The 18661-nt window shown below is 36.6% G+C and overlaps 1 protein-coding gene across 5 annotated transcripts in view; it reads left to right on the forward strand.

The window, feature by feature from the left end:
• CHD9 (chromodomain helicase DNA binding protein 9) overlaps window positions 1-18661 on the forward strand; it is a 73708-nt gene that overhangs the window by 41690 nt on the left and 13357 nt on the right. For all 5 annotated transcript variants that reach the window (XM_069868624.1, XM_069868619.1, XM_069868622.1 and 2 more), the window contains 20 exons: window positions 2041-2162; window positions 2861-3104; window positions 4194-4370; window positions 5252-5395; window positions 5906-6161; window positions 6966-7176; window positions 9181-9376; window positions 10123-10290; window positions 10840-11019; window positions 12509-12619; window positions 13307-13503; window positions 13612-13811; window positions 14321-14480; window positions 15185-15274; window positions 16282-16385; window positions 16497-16614; window positions 17280-17337; window positions 17652-17694; window positions 17850-18069; window positions 18250-18452. In XM_069868624.1, coding sequence (XP_069724725.1) covers window positions 2041-2162; window positions 2861-3104; window positions 4194-4370; window positions 5252-5395; window positions 5906-6161; window positions 6966-7176; window positions 9181-9376; window positions 10123-10290; window positions 10840-11019; window positions 12509-12619; window positions 13307-13503; window positions 13612-13811; window positions 14321-14480; window positions 15185-15274; window positions 16282-16385; window positions 16497-16614; window positions 17280-17337; window positions 17652-17694; window positions 17850-18069; window positions 18250-18452 — 3202 coding nt within the window. The remainder of the gene's footprint in view (window positions 1-2040; window positions 2163-2860; window positions 3105-4193; window positions 4371-5251; window positions 5396-5905; window positions 6162-6965; window positions 7177-9180; window positions 9377-10122; window positions 10291-10839; window positions 11020-12508; window positions 12620-13306; window positions 13504-13611; window positions 13812-14320; window positions 14481-15184; window positions 15275-16281; window positions 16386-16496; window positions 16615-17279; window positions 17338-17651; window positions 17695-17849; window positions 18070-18249; window positions 18453-18661) is intronic.

Here is an 18661-nt window from a genome sequence, read left to right on the forward strand (position 1 = left end):
ATCTGTGAGCCCTATTACCTAAGAGTAATAGTATTTTCAGGTAGACGTGGATGAATATTCTTATCTGATTTGTTACTCAGTTAAAAAAAAGAATAAAATCTTTGTTTAGGAAAAAATATGAAGTGCTGTAACTTTCTGAGCTTGTAACTGAGTGACAAGCGACAAATTTAAACTGGCTGTTACAGAATCTAAACACCATTAAGATGAAGGGAAAACAGAATCAAGTATAAGCATCCTTTTATAGAGAACAGAGTTAAATTTTGTGCTTCAGCTTTGAAGGAAATTGGCAAAGAGAGGTCTGTCAAGCAGATGCTGTAATTACTTTCTGCTTTTATTTTTCTTCTTGTCATAAAGGGCTAGCTGAAAGGAAGACAAATGTGTGTGATAAGGATATGTGTTCTATCTTTGAATTGTCAATTTGTCTCATAGAGCAGGAGAAAATAAAATAGTTCTGTTTCAAGTCCTGTGTGTCATAGTCAGAGGAAGATGTGTCCTGTGTGGTGTAGTACACAACTTGTTTTAACTTCATTATTTTACATAACTGAATATACACAGTTTTAACTTGCAGGCAAATAATGACAGTAGTCACAATTAACATCTTCATATTATATTTAGTTCATTTTTCTAATATTTATTTAAAATCCTGCTATTTTGATGTGTGGGAAGAAGGGCTTTTATACATCTCTGTTACTGTATTTGGCTTTGAGAGAAAGAGATGATTCAAGAGCAACCACACAACTGACAGTCATCTTAGCATCAGCAACAAGTATTTTTTGCTTCACCAAGTGCAAGGAAGTATTTGCTGCTTGCTTCCCTGCAAGCAGGAACGTGGCTGCCTCTGATGTGGAGGAGTGGACAGATGGCTGCTGGTGGGTGAGGGGAGGGACAGCTACTGCTGCACTGAGCCCTGGCATCAGGTGATGCTGACGTTGGCAGTAAAGAGATAGAAAATTGAAATCTAAAGTTCAGAGCTGTCAGATAAGGCCACGTGGGTCTGGGGTGTATGTAAGCTTGCATAAATACTGAGAAATGTTAAAAAAAAAAGTTTACAGCTTATCAGGAAAGCACTTACTAAAAATATTGTGCATAAGTATGTGAGTTTGTTCACACAGGGATGCAGATGCTATCTGAAGGGTGCTTTCTGCTGGAATCCTACCAAGTATCAGTCAAAAAGCTTCAAGATTTCTTTATTAAGTTGCCTGCTAAGCTAATAGCCAGTGTTGTTGAGTCTCCTGGCTTGTAAACTTCGGTGCATTTGTGTGCTTATGTATATTTTTTTCATATATGCTTAGTCTGTCAGCTTTGCTTGAGCTTGCTAGGGACATGAAGATGATACACCTTGATAATGTTACAGTCTGTTCTGTTGTGTCCTTTGTATCATGATCCGGTGTGTGCTCATACTGGTTTTCATCTGATCCCTTGGTGAAACCCATTCAGGGAGCTAAACCGCTCACAAGTCTGCTTATTTGTATTCCTGCTTTTGGCTTCTGCAGTTGGGTGCCAGCTCTAGTGATGTGCAGTGACCAGAGCAAATGCTGAAGGGAAAGGAAAAGATAACAGTACCTCATTGCTGGCTGTGCAGACTGTTTCAGGAGGGTGCTTTCAGAATCAGGAGTTACTCAGATTTTGTGTATGTTGGTAGTCTGAGATACTCAGTTGGCTCTCGTTGTAGGACAGTTGTTCTTAGAGTTTCCAAAGTGAGACTTCCTAGGTTCATGAAGTTTCTCATATAAACAAATTACTGTTTCAAATTATAAGCTATTTGTATGCTTAGTTTTACAAGTCAGTTGATTGACATTGTTGTAAGATAATCTAAAATTAATTTTTAAAGTATTCATTTATATAGGCAAATAAATAACAATTTCAGGTTTCTGCAGACTGGTCATTAGTATGTAATGTTAACAGTGATACCCTCCCAATTTTAATGTAATTACATTCTAAATCTAAAGTGTTTGTACTCAGGAAATAGCAGTGTAAAATGTTTTGGAAAAAAAATAAAGCTTGTATGAACTTGCACGTGTATTAATTTTTCCCTTAAAGGACCGACCACCTCCAAACTCCTGGAAGAAGATAGAACAGTCCAGGGAATATAAAAATGGCAATCAGCTCAGGGAATATCAACTGGAAGGACTTAATTGGCTCCTATTCAACTGGTACAATAGGTATATGCATTAAGTGCTTTCTCATGCCAATTTTAAAGCGAATGAAGTTCATCACTGTTACTGGGGATGAATACTGTTTTAACTTAATTTATTTTAACTTCTCTGCTTATAGCTAAAAGGGTGTAGCTTTGAATTCACTTCATTTGGTTGTATCCGTATGTGTTTATCAACAAGGGTAACAAAAACGAAATCTTGAAAGAATAAATCTAATCTAACTGAAAATAAATTTTCCATGGCTATCACAAATTAAAAAAAAAAGTAACTTCCAGCAAAGTACAGCCTTTCCAAATATTTGGAAAACTGGAAAACACTTGAATCCTTCAAAATGATTTCTAGAAATAGCACATACTGCAAATAAAGTTACCTCCCTTCAAAAATAAGGCTACTAAATAAATGTTTTCTATATTGCAAGCTAAAGTTAATGCATCTAATTCATTTGAATCCCTTTAATTTGGGCAGTCATAGTCTCAATAGAATAATTTTGGAGTATTTTTGTAGGAGAACCTCATGTGTAATGTTCCCTTCTCAAGTTTTGCCAGTGCTAAAGGTGATTGAAAGGTTGTGGGTTTGTGTACCAAATGTATTCTTTCACCGTAACCAGAGAACATCTTCTGTGATGCCTCAGTTTTGACTGTTTCACACTGGAATATATGAACTTTGTATAAAGCTAATAACAAATACTTATGTTGTCCTTTCAGGCGAAATTGCATTTTAGCGGATGAAATGGGTCTTGGCAAAACCATTCAGTCAATTACATTCCTCTATGAAATTCTCCTGGCTGGTATAAGAGGGCCTTTTCTGATCATAGCTCCGCTTTCCACTATAGCAAACTGGGAAAGAGAATTTCGCACATGGACTGACATTAACGTTGTAGTGTATCATGGAAGTATGATCAGCAGGCAGATGATTCAACAGTATGAAATGTACTTCAGGGACTCACAGGTATTGTAATATCAGTTGTATTCAATAACTTCACCCAAACCTGTTTCAGATAGTAGTAATGAGAAGTATACTTCACATTGTCTGTACATATGTCTTAGTGAAAGTTATTTTACATCCCACGATGTATTTTTTTAGTCTTTTTACATACCAGAATCTTTAACATATGCTTACTGAGTAAATTCTGTGGAAGTGGTTGCAGCGAGATGTATGTTGTTTCAGTACGCTGAGTAATTTGCAGTTTAATAGCAGCGATGCTGTTATGTATGGAGATGGAAGTGTACACAGATGGTTGCAGTTGGGTCCTGAATTTGAAGAGCAGTGAGAACAAAAATACAGCGGATAAAACTCCCAAGTTACCTTTATGTAGCTGTTGATTTCCTTTTCTGAGTATGTGTAAACTAGCTTTGTCTGCATACAGTTTGCTTTTGTCTGAAATTCTTACGACTGTTCTAAAAGAGTTTTTTTGCCTTTTCTACATATTCCATGTAAATAATTGTTAAAGCTATTGTGGTGTTTCTGCAAAAGTGCTAAGTCTGAAAACTTGTTTTTTGTAAGTAGTGCTAGATATTCAAGTGATGTCTTGTTTCTCTAGTGAGTTATTGTATGCTGCCTCATTGAAGGCCTTTGTCAGACCAGCCAAGTAGAGCAAGCTAGGTAAAAAGTGTTCATTTAGTTCTCAGGTGATATTTTTATTACTTACTGTGCAAGTGCTAAATATGTTACTGTCGTATATTTTGATTTATTCATTGCAGCGTTTTTTGTGTCAGTGTTTCACATTTTCCCAAGGTTAAAAATGTGATATTACCTACATGTACTTTTTGTAACTGATTGATTAGGTAGTTGTATCTGTAATTTAAAATTGCTTGCAATTTTGATGTTGTTTAGACAGTATTGGATATGTGGCTATGGTTAATTATTCGTTAGTATTAATTACAGTGTTAGAGGTGCAATAAATGTGTATGAGATGAAAAAAGCAATTTATAATGTAAAGTCTGATGTCTGGCTCTTCGTAAAATTTCACCAACAAAATCTTCGAAATGTGTAGAGTCGAGGTCATGTAACAAATTTTGTGTGTTGATGAATCCCCAGGGACGTATTGTTCGAGGCACCTACAGATTCCAAGCCATTATCACAACTTTTGAAATGATTCTTGGTGGATGTCCAGAGCTAAATGCAATTGAATGGCGATGCGTTATTATTGATGAAGCTCACAGACTGAAGAACAAAAATTGCAAACTCTTGGAAGGACTGAAATTAATGAATCTTGTGAGTAACTGTCTTCACTTCTGGGACTGAATTCTGATTAAGTATAGCATGATACTAAATCACAGATTTGTTTTAACTGCCAAAAAAGACTTCTCAAGCAGTCTTTCGCAGGAGATACCTATTCCTCTCTTCAGATGTATGTGTTTTTGATAGCTGATGCTGGTATGTTTTTGATTAAATAAAGTCTGGTGTGTTCTAACTATCAGCAGATCTATTTCTGATTATACTGTTCTACTGTTTGTTTTGGTTATGATGAAGGTATTTAAAATTTACTGTAATAATTTCAGTGCACTAATTGATGTTTAGAAACTAGAAAGTGTTTTAAATGTCTTAGTGAGTAAAAGCAAGCAAGTCATGACACTGCTAAGCAAGTAGGAGTATTTAAAACTGAATTTTCGTCCAGTCCTGTAGTTAGCTTTTATTTGATACAGTGCAAGATTTTAAAAAGTAGATTACTATGGCTGTGGAAGATATGGTGCATTACTACAAGATGCGCTGTGGCTAATTTTGCATTGGGCTTTTGACTTCATTATTGTTTTGATATGCTTGTTGCTACATGTTCTAAGGAGGTGCCTGGTTTGTTTTCTGATACATGCTCAGCGTATATTTTCCACACTAGGAAGAGGATTATAAATGTGTGAAGATTAGAGGCAAAAGTTGAAACTTTAAGTTATTTCTTCATTACAGTTGCAGGAAGACAGAATTTAAATAAAAGCTAGTAGAAAATATTTGTTCATGTTCCTTTATAAATCTCTTCATTTGTGTTACTTGTGTACTTATTGACGTGCAGAACTGATATTTTCAGGTTATGATGCTCAGATTTCACACAGATTTCTGCAGTTGTGTGCACATAAGGCCATTTGAGTTTTGTTTCCTTACAGGAGCATAAAGTGCTGTTAACGGGTACACCACTACAGAACACCGTAGAAGAATTATTTAGCCTCCTTCATTTCCTTGAACCATTGCGTTTTCCTGCTGAATCTACATTCATGCAAGAATTTGGAGACCTTAAAACAGAGGAACAGGTATTGCATGTTGAATAAGTTCATTTTGAGTTTCGGTGTGCAGGAGTGACTTCCTTGAAGGAAGAACTTTTGGATTAGATAAAAACTGTAATTGCTCCCTACCCTCTCCTGCACTCCCCACTTATCGCCTGTTAGGTCTTTTGTCATGCACTTTCTCTAAACTGTGCAGGCAGTAGAAATCAGTTAAGGACAATACTTAAGGAATTACTTCTACGTTTTTTGTCAGTTTTGTAAATTTGGCAAGCAAATTGTGAGAATAATAAGGCATTAAGTTTTCTGGCTTTGTAGACAGAATGCTTGCAGAGAAGTGCTCAAAAAGATACTCATGTTAGGTTTTGGAGTACATAAAAAATACTTCAGTAGTTTGGGGCTAAAAATAAGGTTATATCCCATCTGGAAAATATTTTATGTAAGGCTGGGAAAAAACCCTAGTGATACGAAATTTCCTACTTTTTAATTGAACTATGTTATTACTTTCTCTTGTTCTGACGACTGTTGCACTTCATTTAGGTTCAGAAACTACAAGCTATCCTGAAACCCATGATGCTCAGAAGATTAAAGGAAGATGTAGAAAAAAAGCTGGCTCCAAAGGAGGAAACTATAATTGAAGTAGAGCTAACTAATATTCAGAAGAAGTATTACCGAGCAATTTTAGAGAAAAATTTTGCTTTCTTATCCAAAGGAGCCGGGCAAGCAAATGTACCCAATCTGGTTAACACCATGATGGAACTCAGGAAGTGTTGTAATCACCCTTATCTCATCAAAGGTAAATATGTGATCAAGTCTGGGTTTTGTTTTGGATTTTTTTGTAACTACTTTTTACTCCTGTGTAGAATACGTAAGAATTTTTGTTGTAATTCTTGGACGTTTTCGTCGGAGTTTCCAAGGATTGGATTAGGAGGAAGCAGTTTTTTCATAGTTGTAAGGCAAAGTTGTGAGGTAGTATATTTGAGGCCTGAAACTTGAACGTTGTTTTGTAGGATTTCACAGAACATTTAGAAGCCATTACCCTCATGTAAATGTTACATCTCTTTAAGAGCAGTATGAAAGAACACTGCTAGAGCAAACTTTTAAAATTAATCCTTCCTGCAAACAAAACAGTCTGTCTCAGCCCTTTTTTGGTTTTCTTTCTTATTTGTAACTTGAATGTTATTACTACTTGCAAGAAAATACGCTTTTAGCTCTCCTATGCAACTTCAGAAAAAGCTTTCAAAATACTGTTATTAAGACTTGCATCCCACAGACAAAAGGACTTGTGGCATTTTAGTTTTTTTACACAGTACGAGAATAAGTTGTATTTTGGGTTTTGCAATTTGGTGGCAGTACTCACCTCATTCTAGATGTGTTTTTTGTAGTGGTCTGTTTAAAAACTTGAGGCTTGTTTTCAAAGTCCATAGAAATAGATATTCTTGCTAGTCTTTGCATCCATCCAGAATTTTGTTTTGTTTCCAGCAGTGGCTAATTGGGGATCATTAGAGTACAAAGGGTGATGTTGGTGACTTAGCCTTGTATGTGTATGGAGATATTTGTGTTGATGCACTTAGAGATAGACAAATATATTCTTTGATAGGTGCTGAAGAGAAAATCCTAGGAGAGTTTAAAGAAACTTACAGCCCAAGTGCTCCTGACTTCCACCTGCAAGCAATGATCCAGTCTGCTGGTAAATTGGTTCTTATTGATAAACTCCTTCCAAAAATGAAAGCAGGAGGCCACAAGGTCCTTATCTTCTCTCAAATGGTGCGCTGCCTCGATATTTTGGAGGATTATCTTATACATAAAAGGTGAGATACTGCACATTCTGTCTCCTATAGTGTGTTGTTCTCTGTGGGCATCTTAGAATGTAACTGCAGGATTGATGATTACAGCATACCAAACACAGGAGTTTTGTTTTGCTAATGGCTATTACTTTGTGTTTTCTGTGGTGTGTTATTATTTACTCACCAACAAGTGAAAAACTTCAGAGACCAACTAAAGAGTTTGTTGAGTGAACTATGTGCCTTCAGTTTGTTACTTTTTCTGTTAAACATTCTTGTCTATATGTACAGTTTCTATATTGCCTGTCAGGAACCAATTAAGTTCAAGCTTGATGTCACTCATCCAAACCCCAGGAAACACAGAATGTCTTCCTTGTTTATGTTGTGTTCAACTTGAACCAGACAGGGGCAGTGCAGCTCCGTTCTCCCAACAGAATGGAAGTACAAAATGGTAAACAACTGGAAGTTTGTTTTTAACTAATGTAGAAATAAAAGTGTGCTTCCTGTCTTTCCTAAATTATTAGAGCTTTGAATTTTGCAGCAGAACTGGTCTGGCAGCCGAAAGCAGCTCCTTAGGTCAGCTTTTGGTGTCACTTACAATACCACCCTTTGATTATACTGTTGACTCCACAGAAACTAGGAGCTTATTTAAGCATGTGACTAAATACTTTGCATAAAGCCTTAGCACATAAAACATAACCTTAAACTTGGTTGCAATCAGTAGCTGCTATATGGGCCTGAAAAACTAAAAAATTCTAGTTTTTTTAATAGTCCATATATTGGAGTGTATGTACTGCTTTAAGTGTACATTTATTAGTGAACTGCATAGTAATATAGAGTTAGCATATCAAAAAGTTGAAAAGTGAAAACGTCAAGACTTTCTGCAGTGGACACTAAAAATTGTCAGTGGATTGTGTTAATACCTCTTTTAGTGATAATTTTATTTAACTTTTATGCTTTTATGGTTTTTGTTTCAAGACACTATTAGAACTGAGAGCTGAACGGTACAGTAATGACGTAACATCTAGACTAGTGTGTCATGACTACAGGGAGATTATTCTGAAATCCATAGAGACTGAAACTTGCTCTGTGCTACTGTCTGATTAGAAATGTTAGAGTGCATACATGATTAAACTTAATACTTAACGAAATTCATGGTTGTAGGAGATGTCTGCCTGCCAAAATAGCTGTTGTAGTCCTGTGAAGTATCTCCTGTGCCATTTTATAGCTGATTAGAAGAAAAATGGTTGTGAAGCTTTGTGGCTGGTAGATACATGTTCAGTGTCTTACTCCATTTGCAATGTACAGTAGCATTTGCCCCCTTGTCAAGCATTTCATTTGATTTCCTAGGAGTCTTTGTAATTGTCAAAGGTGTCAGAAATGATGGTTCTACTTTAGACTTTTAAATCGGCTGCTTTTAGTTCAGGAAGCCCTGGATTCATTGATACCTTGATAAAGACTGTTAGAAGTGCTGTCGTGTCATTTTTGTTCCGTTCTCTTAAACTTGACAGAATCGATATGCCATTTGTCCAGTGATTGCTCACCAAGTACTGCTTGCTGCTGATTACTTGGTTACCGCTGTTATGATTCTATGTTCAGATGATTTGGTACATAATACATGATTACGCTGTCCTGCTTCTGTGACCCTAGGCAGAGATCCAAGAATAGTAACACGCAAAACTTGTGAGTGTCCACATGGGACTTTAGGTTATGGTGTGTTTTAATGCAACTAAGTACCATGGCAATGCACATTTCCTGGGATGTATAATCAGGTATTTCCTTTAGTGGTCAAAGTTCAAAAGAAGTTTTCCTAAAATGCTTGATGTTAGGACTTGCTGATGTGTAGTAGTACTACAGATACATGAGTTGTTGTGATGCCTGGGTATGTTACTTACTGATAAGCAAAGTTAGTTTATATCACTTTTCTTCTGTTTAAAGAATATATGTGCAAGCAGAGGTTCTGTTCTAATCTCCTATAAATTATGAAAAATTGTGTAATGACTTGTATGTGTGTGTCTGTGGTGATTCCAGATACCTGTATGAACGAATTGATGGGCGCGTACGAGGGAATCTCAGACAAGCTGCCATAGACCGGTTCAGCAAACCAGATTCCGATCGCTTTGTCTTCCTTCTGTGCACCAGAGCTGGTGGTTTGGGCATTAATTTGACTGCAGCAGATACCTGCATAATTTTTGATTCTGACTGGAATCCTCAAAATGATCTGCAGGTAACTTCTTTGAGCATAATAGCGAGGCATCAGAAGTCAAGCTTGGTTGATGTAGATTTGGTCACTTGCCGTACTGTCTGTTTTAAAATGTTCAGGGTTATTTTAAGGCCTATTTTTAATGTTTTGGGGTGAATGCGTGCTTGTTGGATTGGGGAGGTCATCTGGGTTTGCCCTATTTCTACCTTTTTTCTTTCAGATGGATTATTCTTTAAATACACAACACAGATAAATTGAATTTATAAAGCTTAAGATTTTGATGACAAGATATGGGGAGGTTTTTGCATATGCTGACTAACAGTTTATGGAAATAGAGCTCTTCAGCTAAAATGTAATATATAGAAAAGCATTAATATGTATCAAGAAACAGTGAATTAATCCAATCTAGGAATTGGAGGCTGAAATTGAGTCCATTCTCAAAATGCAGCTTCTTTACCATATGTGTCTGGAGATGAGATGGTTTATGAGTTAGCATTCCTTTTATCTGGGATTACTGGAAGAGAAATACTACTCCATAGAATTCAGCAGATGATTCAGTTTACTGATTACACTGTTTTCAGAAGACTGCTCGTAAGGCGGAAAAATGCCTGATAGCTTCCACTTAAGTGAATGTGAATCAGTTTTCCGAGTTCCTGCTCTTGGTTTTCATATTCTACTACAGCAGAAATGATTTCTTAAAAGTATCACACCTCATTTCTAGATAGTCTAAATTCTATGTTTCTTATTGCTGTTGTCCCTTCCTTCAAAAGGCTCAGGCCCGTTGTCACAGGATTGGTCAGAACAAAGCAGTGAAGGTCTATAGGCTAATAACGCGTAACTCCTATGAAAGAGAAATGTTTGACAGAGCAAGTCTGAAGCTGGGACTGGATAAAGCTGTCTTACAGAGTATGAGTGGAAGAGAAAACAGCGTTGGTGGTGTATGTAGACTTATTCTTTGAAATATCTTTCCTTTTGCTTTTGTAATCATGTGAGAACTATTTTAAATGATAGAAGCTACTTTTTTTTCCTGTCGTTTTCACCTGCATTATGTGTTCTGATGTGGCCTAACAATGTAGTTGTCAGGATTTAGGCCAGTATTCTGATAAATCTTTCACTATTTCTTGCCTCTTAAGGCCCAGGGTAAACTAAGTCAAAGTTAAAATAAGGAGAAAAGTTTCCCTGTTTCTTTCTATCTTCTCCTATTAACATAGTGTTTTACTCTAGTATTAGTGGGTGATTTTTTTAAACTTGTCTTCATCATAGTGTTGAGAATAGGCAAAACAAAAAGGTGCTTATCTGTACTGTAACCACAGAACAAATTATTTCAGGTGTCAACTACACTTTTCGCTTAGTTTTTAATAATCAGATTTTAAGTTTATAAATTAAAAGGCCCAGTTAGGTTGCAGAAACTTTGGAAAGGGAACACGAAATAGAGAAGACTTCAGGGGATTTTTGTTTGTACACTAATACCTATTCTATTTGCTCAGATCCAACAACTCTCCAAAAAAGAAATAGAAGACTTGCTTCGAAGAGGAGCATATGGTGCCATTATGGATGAAGAAGATGAAGGCTCTAAATTCTGTGAGGAAGACATTGACCAAATTTTGCAGCGTCGTACTAAAACTATCACAATTGAATCAGAAGGAAGGGGCTCCACATTTGCCAAGGTGCAGAAAGCTGCAAGTTGTTCTTTCACAGTATAGAGATGTAAAGATAATTGAATATTGTAAAGCTCATGCTTTTTTTTAAGTTCTATTTACTTTTCTTTAATGTGTGTGTATGCTAGGTACCTTTTTGAGGTTCTTATATCTATGTTTTCGTATTAGTGTATGCATGTAGCAAAAACAGATGTGCCTGCTTGGGTAAAGGTGAGTAATAGGTGTTTGCTGCTTGTGAACAGGCTGGGACTTGTGTGAGATACAATGGACTGCAGTAACCAAGAGTATTAACACAGTTTTGTTTATAGATCCATTTGTATCCAGGCGTATAAAAAGTAGGGGAAAATGTATACAAGGCAATAATAAGATTTAAAGTTGTCGGGCTTATACTACGGTTACCTACGTATAAATTATATTTTTAACCCTGAGCTTATTTGTTAAGAGTTTGAAAAGCAAAATAAGACAGCTCCTAAAATAGCAGGGCATGGAGTATGTGTGTGTGTGTGTGTGTATATATATATGTGTGCGTGTGTGTGTGCCTTAGGGGTGCTGAGAATGTAGGATCTTCAGAGAAATAGTCTAGAATACAATTGGACTGACACTTACAAATTTTTGGATGGTAAGAGAAAAACAGTAGTACCGTAGCATCCAAAAACCTATGTTGGAAAACTGGATGAACAAAAAGTAAATTTCAACTCTTTAGTTTCCAAAGCATGTGTAAGTATGAATCTGAACAAATACCAATTCAAGTAAATTAAAAAAATACATCAATAAATAATCAAGCAGTAAAACTGATCTTGGAAAACAGGTGCTTCAAGAATGCAGTTGTGAGAATTAAAAAAAAAAAGACAAAAAACCCAAAAAAACATTAGGACTATAAATATATATTATTTATAAATACACATTTAGTTAGGCTCTGTTAAATCCTGCTGATTGTGGCTTAAGTAAGAAATAGGCTTCTAAAGAGAAGATAGGAAACCAATTGGGGAACATCATCACCACTGTCTTTTTATCAGAAGAGTTAGTAATTTTTCCATGTATTTATTCTTTTTCCAAAAGCAGGGTATCAGAGGTTTTGAAATGCCTGCTGAAATTAAGCTTATTCTATGCTCTCAGGCTTTGATTGTTGGTAGTTTAAACACTCCTTTGAAATTTCCCTCAAGCAAATACTCTTGCATGAGATGAAATCCCCAGATGCTGACAAAGGTTCTATTCTCTTCCATTGAAGAAATTTAGATTTGGAGTTAGAAGCAGAAGAATCTTCCTGCTTACTCTTGTTCTCTCTTGATGCTGCATAGAAGTTCATTAGATTTTTTTGATATATTGTGGATCGGATTTTAGAAAAATAAGGAGGAGAACTTTTGAGTTGCTTTTCAAAAGTCTTTAACAGCTGCTTGGGATGTTTTGGTGAAACAAAGTTGTGGAATCTTCACTGAGGCATTCAGACTGCAAACTTTTGATATTTTACGTTGCTAAGATTTTATTTTCTTTATTGCAGGCTAGCTTTGTTGCATCTGGAAACAGGACTGATATTTCACTAGATGATCCCAACTTCTGGCAGAAATGGGCCAAAAAGGCAGAAATAGATATAGATGCTATCAGTGGTAGAGTAAGTACTTCTCTCTTTTTAATGAATTTTTTTTCAAGTCTCTGCTTGTTCTTGAATTCTGAAATAGCAGGTGTAGGATTTCTGGGGCTTTTTTGATTAATATTTCAACAAGCGAGACTTACTGTGCCGGTCAGCTTGTGCGTGGGTTATCAACATGCTGGTACCTTTAGTATTTACTAGTTCCCTGCTGTGCGTAAACAGTTTAAAAGTTGATTTTTATCGAAGATCAGGAAATGGATGAAAGTATGTAATTGTTCTGATTGCCCTGTTTCTCTCTCTGTAAATCCTGGGCTGGAATCTACAAATGAGCTGACTAAGAATTTTATTGATTTTATAATGCTGCAAGTTTTATCCTGTACTTGAAGATGTTCCCATGCAGTCAGTTCTGAAAAGGTTTCATTGTCCCTTTTTATTCACAGGGACTGCTGTGTAGTCTGTAAGTATTCAGCTCAGAGGCTAATTCCGTGTTGTTTATAACTAACTACTGGCATCATGGTGTGAAACCTGGATTTTGTTGCCCTAAATACCACAAATGTTTTAGTTACGTTGTGGGTATTTACTGTGCTGTCTTTACAAAATATGTATAAATGACATTAGATAGAAGCTGTTGTTTCTGAAGTAAAGCCACTTTACTCAAGAAGAACTTGCCAACTGTTTCACTGATAAGGTTTGTTCCAAATTTTGCAGAACAGCCTGGTAATTGATACCCCGAGAATTAGGAAACAAACACGGCCCTTCAGTGCTACAAAAGATGAGTTGGCAGAGTTGTCTGAGGTGGAGAGCGAAGGTGATGAGAAACCAAAACTCCGCAGGCCTTGTGACCGTTCCAATGGCTATGGAAGAACAGAGTGCTTTCGGGTGGAAAAAAACTTACTGGTCTATGGGTATTGTATACATCCTTATATAATTATAATTCCCTTTTCTAGCAGAAATGTGCAGGCTACCTAAGTGTTTCACTTGCAAGTGCTCATTTGTGTTTCACTTTTGACTAGGTGGGGTCGATGGAGAGAAATATTGTCACATGGGCGCTTCAAGAGACAGCTGAATGAGCAGGATGTGGAGATAATTTGCAGAGCTCTATTAGCCTATTGTCTTGTTCACTACAGAGGGGATGAGAAAATAAAAAGTTTTATATGGGATCTCATTACCCCCACGGAGGATGGGCAAACACGAGAGTTACAGAATCACCTTGGTAAGGGCTTACATGTTTCTGTAGTTAGTTTCATATGTGTATTCCTGCGGTACTTGGATAAACACATCTAGAAATTCTCGCTGAATGTGTCCTGTTTGAAATAAATGGTGTTTATTCCACATATACAGTTCAGTTGATGGGAATACAAGTATCATTTGTGCTTTGCTTTGTATTTGATGGCTTACACAAATGGATTTCTATACTCTGTGTAAGCATTCTTTTCCCTTTCAGAACATAAGAACCTATTCTGTTTCACAGTAGGTGACAGCACACTCCTCTCTTTTTCCCTCCTGTCCCGCTTTGTCCTTAGCTGGTGAAATGTACTCTGGAGGTGCTCAAAGAGATGAAAAAGCAAACAACTTGTATCCAGGGGCTGTGATGCTACTATTTTTTTCTGCACTGTAGGTCACAGTACTGGTGTAGGATATAAGTAACTTAAGAACTAATAAGCATCATGGGAATCCTTGCTTACCTGTTGCTGTTACTGTGTTATATTTTAAATTATACAGGCTTATCGGCCCCTGTGCCCAGAGGAAGAAAAGGAAAAAAAGTCAAGACTCAAGCTAGCACTTTTGATATACACAAAGCAGAATGGCTTCGGAAGTACAATCCAGAACATCTTTTACAAGATGAAGGATACAAAAAGCACATAAAACACCATTGCAATAAGTAAGCAGTAGCCTAAGTGTGACTGTCTTTCAATTTTTACGCAAAGATTATTTTTTCTTCTAATTCTTCGTTGTCTTAGAAGACTTCAAAATAGTTATGGTACTATGAAGAAACTGGTTTTCATGTCATTAGCTTGATTAGACTAAATAAGTTGCAACGTATTAGGAGGTGAACCAAATATTTCACATGTGAAATAATTCTTTGATCATTTTTGAAGAAACTGTGTGTTTGGTTCTGTGTGTAGAGACACAGAGATCTTGCTGATTTGTCTGGGGAACGCTGTGGCAGCCAGGTCTGAAAGCACTGAAGCAGTTGACCTTTGAACTTGCGCTGTTTACCTGGCCTATTTTCTGAGTTTCTGAGAAGCTGAGGTTGCTAGCTTGTTCTAAGCTCATTCATAGCTATGACCGAGCTTGTTTTAGCCAAGCCATTTTTTCTGTAGCAAAATTTTTCTTATTCTGCTTGAGAACTTAGCTGTAGTTAGGAATGGAGGGCAGTAAAAAGTGTTAGGTGACCTGAATTGGAAGTTATCTCCTGTCGTACCTGAAGGATTAATGTTCTAGGAAAATGACTTGAAAGGTTTTTGCTATTACAAAAAAAAAAAAGAAGAAATAAGAAAAAGTAAAAACCCACAAAACCAACCAGAACTATTGCAATCTTTTAGAGTACTAATACCCATATTTCTTTTTTGTTTGTTTGCTTAGGGTCTTGCTTCGAGTAAGAATGCTGTATTACTTAAAACAAGAAGTCATCGGTAATGAAATCCAAAAAGTGTTTGACGGAATTGATGCCAGGTGAACTATAGAGGGGTTTTTTGCCGGTTTATTTTAAATTTAAATGATCAAATGAAAACTCAGAAATCTTCTTAGACTGAATAAGAGAATGTTAAAACCAAATATTTGTATCCTTAGGCTATGAGAAAAATGTGGTTTTAGTTTGTTTTCTAAATACTATGTATCCACTTGACATGCTGAAATCTTGATTCCTATTTATGATTTTAGCTATTAGAAGTCTAATTGTTAAAATCAAAGAGACTTAATAAATGAGTGAAAGATGAAAATTATATACTTTGCTTTCTGACTGGTGGGGTTTTCCTGCCTCTTTATGCCAACTTTTGGTTAGGTGATGCATATTCCATTTATTTTTTGTGAAAAAATTTAAGTATTTCTGTTTGGAAATTGCTGAACTCACTGCTGCGGGAGCTTGTGGTGGATAAAAAGTTTTAATTTGATTCAGAAAGCCATTGCATGCATGTGTGGAAGAAGAGTGCATTCCCTGTTATTAAATCCAAAAGCAGATAAACTGCTAGGAGTTGGCGGAGTTTAGTGAGAGGGGAAGAATTTTGTTTGCTGGTTCTGTGTTCACATTCTTTCCCTGTTGCTGATTTCTGTCAAATATGAAATATGAAACTGTCTGGGTGTCCCGTATTGCTGTTTTTAGGGACTAACTGAGTGCACGGGTGAAAAATTGTATGCCTCAGTTTCTCTGGTTATCAAAATCATTCTTCATGTTAAACTAACATCCTAAAATTTGACGTATATAACTCTTGATGGAGTAACTGTCCACTTGTTAACTTGCTTTTAAATGCCAAAGTGCATTAAGAGATCAAATGTCTCAATCCTAGGAAGCTTTACAACCTTGAGAATAGCCTCTTCATTGTTGCCTGTTGAGTGTTGTATGTGTGTGTTTGAAGAGAGAAGATGAAAAATACCATTAAGTACAAATATACAAAGCGAAATTAAGTATGCGTTCTCCCTCTGAATATTATTGATGTTGATGTGCTGTTGGTGATTCTCCTCAGTGAAATTGATGTTTGGGTCCCTGAGCCTGATCACTCTGAAGTGCCTGCTGAGTGGTGGGATGCAGATGCAGATAAATCCCTGCTAATTGGAGTTTTTAAACATGGTGAGTAATATGGGGGACTATGCATGTCCTTGCCCACCCTACATTCAATTCTTTTATGGCTTACTTGGAACGTTGAATTTGTACCGCAATTTTTTTTTTCCCCCGTTATAGGCTATGAAAAATACAACACTATCAGAGCAGACCCAGCACTGTGTTTCTTGGAGAGGGTTGGCAAGCCAGATGAAAAAGCAGTTGCTGCTGAACAGAGAGCAAATGATTATATTGATGGGTAGGAGCATTTAAAAGTGGGCATGATTTGGCGGGGGGGGGCCTTACAGTAAAAAAGACTGAATTTGTGTTGTACTTTGTCTTCTTAACTGTTCTTCTACTAATTTGATGTCACTATTGTGAAGAATACTACTTTGATTTTACTCCCACAGAGTGGAAAGCAGAGTTAGGAGCAGTGTGACAAAACCATTGAAGTTTTGGCATTTCATAGTTAAAGGAAAAAGGCAGCAACTTGTTACAAGGATTGTACTTTGTATTGCTGTATCAGAAATGTTACAGCATTAGACCCTGAAGTGCAAAAAGCTTCAGAGGCTGTGAATACTGCAGACCTATTTAACTTGACTTCAGGTCAGTCAGCTTCGTGTATTAGTCTTGTGTAGCTAACCAGTGACCCCAGTAGATCAATTTGAGTGTCACTGGTGAAAGGGAGAACTGCCTTTATTCATTGCTTCATCAGTGGGATTAGCAGCTGTGGTCATACAGAACAACTTTGAATGAGATAGTGAATTGGATGGGGGAAGGATTCAAGCCAAAGCTGCTTCTCATTTCAAATCCAAAATAAGTACAGTATATCTAACATTTTAAATGAGTTGTGCTTACCTGAAAGAGCGTCAAGTATTTTCAAATTGTATTAAGATGGGTTCTCCTGTGTTGAAATTTTAACAGGGATGTGGAAGACCCAGAATATAAACCAGCACCAGCGATGTTTAAAGATGATATAGAGGTACAGTAGGCACCTATCAATAGCTCCTCTTAAAACACTTAGAATGTAATATTTCCACCTTTCTGTTGAGCTAACTACTGCATTTTTCTACATTTCTCTGAATTGGTAGATATTCCATTTGTGTCTGCAGTTTGGAGGAGGGGAGTGGGTGCAAATTGTTGTATAGTTCTGTTATATGCCACATTAGCCACTAAAATTTACATTGCTCTTTTTCTTTGTCATCTTCGTAAATTGGCTGCAAGATATAAGTTAAACCTAAATCTCCAGAGAGGGACACCTTTTTAAGTTTGTTTTTCTTTTTTATTTTTCTACAGGATGATGTATCGTCCCCAGGTGATCTAGTGATAGCAGATGGAGGTAAATATATGGAACTTGAAAATCTGAGCCCGATTTCAAATTGTTTAATTCCCCTAGCTCTTAGCTAAAATATATTCAGATTGCCTAGTATAGAACCATAGGCACCAGCAATGATTATGTTCTTAACTTTTCCTGTGACTCTTATTTTAATATAGATGGTCAAATGATGGAAGGAGACAAAATCTATTGGCCCACTCAGTCTGCCTTGACAACACGTCTTCGGCGCCTAATAACAGCTTATCAACGAACAAGTAAAAATAGGCAGGCCCAGCAAATCCAGCCAGCATTCCCAATACAAAGTAATATGATGCAGCCTCCATATGAAGAAGCTGCTCTAAATCCAAAGATGGCTGCTAAGATTGAAAGACAGCAAAGGTATGTGCCACATGCAAATATATGCTTTTAACACATAGCTCTATAAAAAACAAAGGAATTTTTATATTGAAGAAACCTAGATAAAAAAGATACTTAATATTGAAGAAATAATAACTGCTGTCTGTGTGAGAAAGTGAATACAATTATAGAATTCCCTGTTTATTTTTCCTGCTGATCAAGATGGACAAGAAGAGAAGAAGCTGACTTTTACAGAGTTGTGTCTACATTTGGAGTGGTGTTTGATCCTGAAAGGGGACGATTTGATTGGACCAAATTTAGAGCAATGGCTAGGCTACATAAGAAAACTGATGACAGCTTAGAGAAGTACTTGTATGCATTTATGTCAATGTGCCGGAGAGTCTGTCGTCTCCCCTCAAAGGAAGGTGGGTGTATATATTTTTACTTCTTGTTTTATTTTTAATTTCTGTTGCCAAGGCTTGTCTTCGAAAAGATGTTCCAAGATAAAAATGGGGGAAAAGAGAATAAGGAAATAAGTAAAATTTATAGCTTATAACGGGGAAACATATGTATTAACTGATTAAAGGCATCTGCTTCTAGTATTGAGTTGCAGTGCGGGTTTTTTTGCCAGATT

This window comes from Phaenicophaeus curvirostris, chromosome 14 (assembly GCF_032191515.1).
Source record: "Phaenicophaeus curvirostris isolate KB17595 chromosome 14, BPBGC_Pcur_1.0, whole genome shotgun sequence".
Lineage (NCBI taxonomy): Eukaryota > Metazoa > Chordata > Aves > Cuculiformes > Cuculidae > Phaenicophaeus > Phaenicophaeus curvirostris.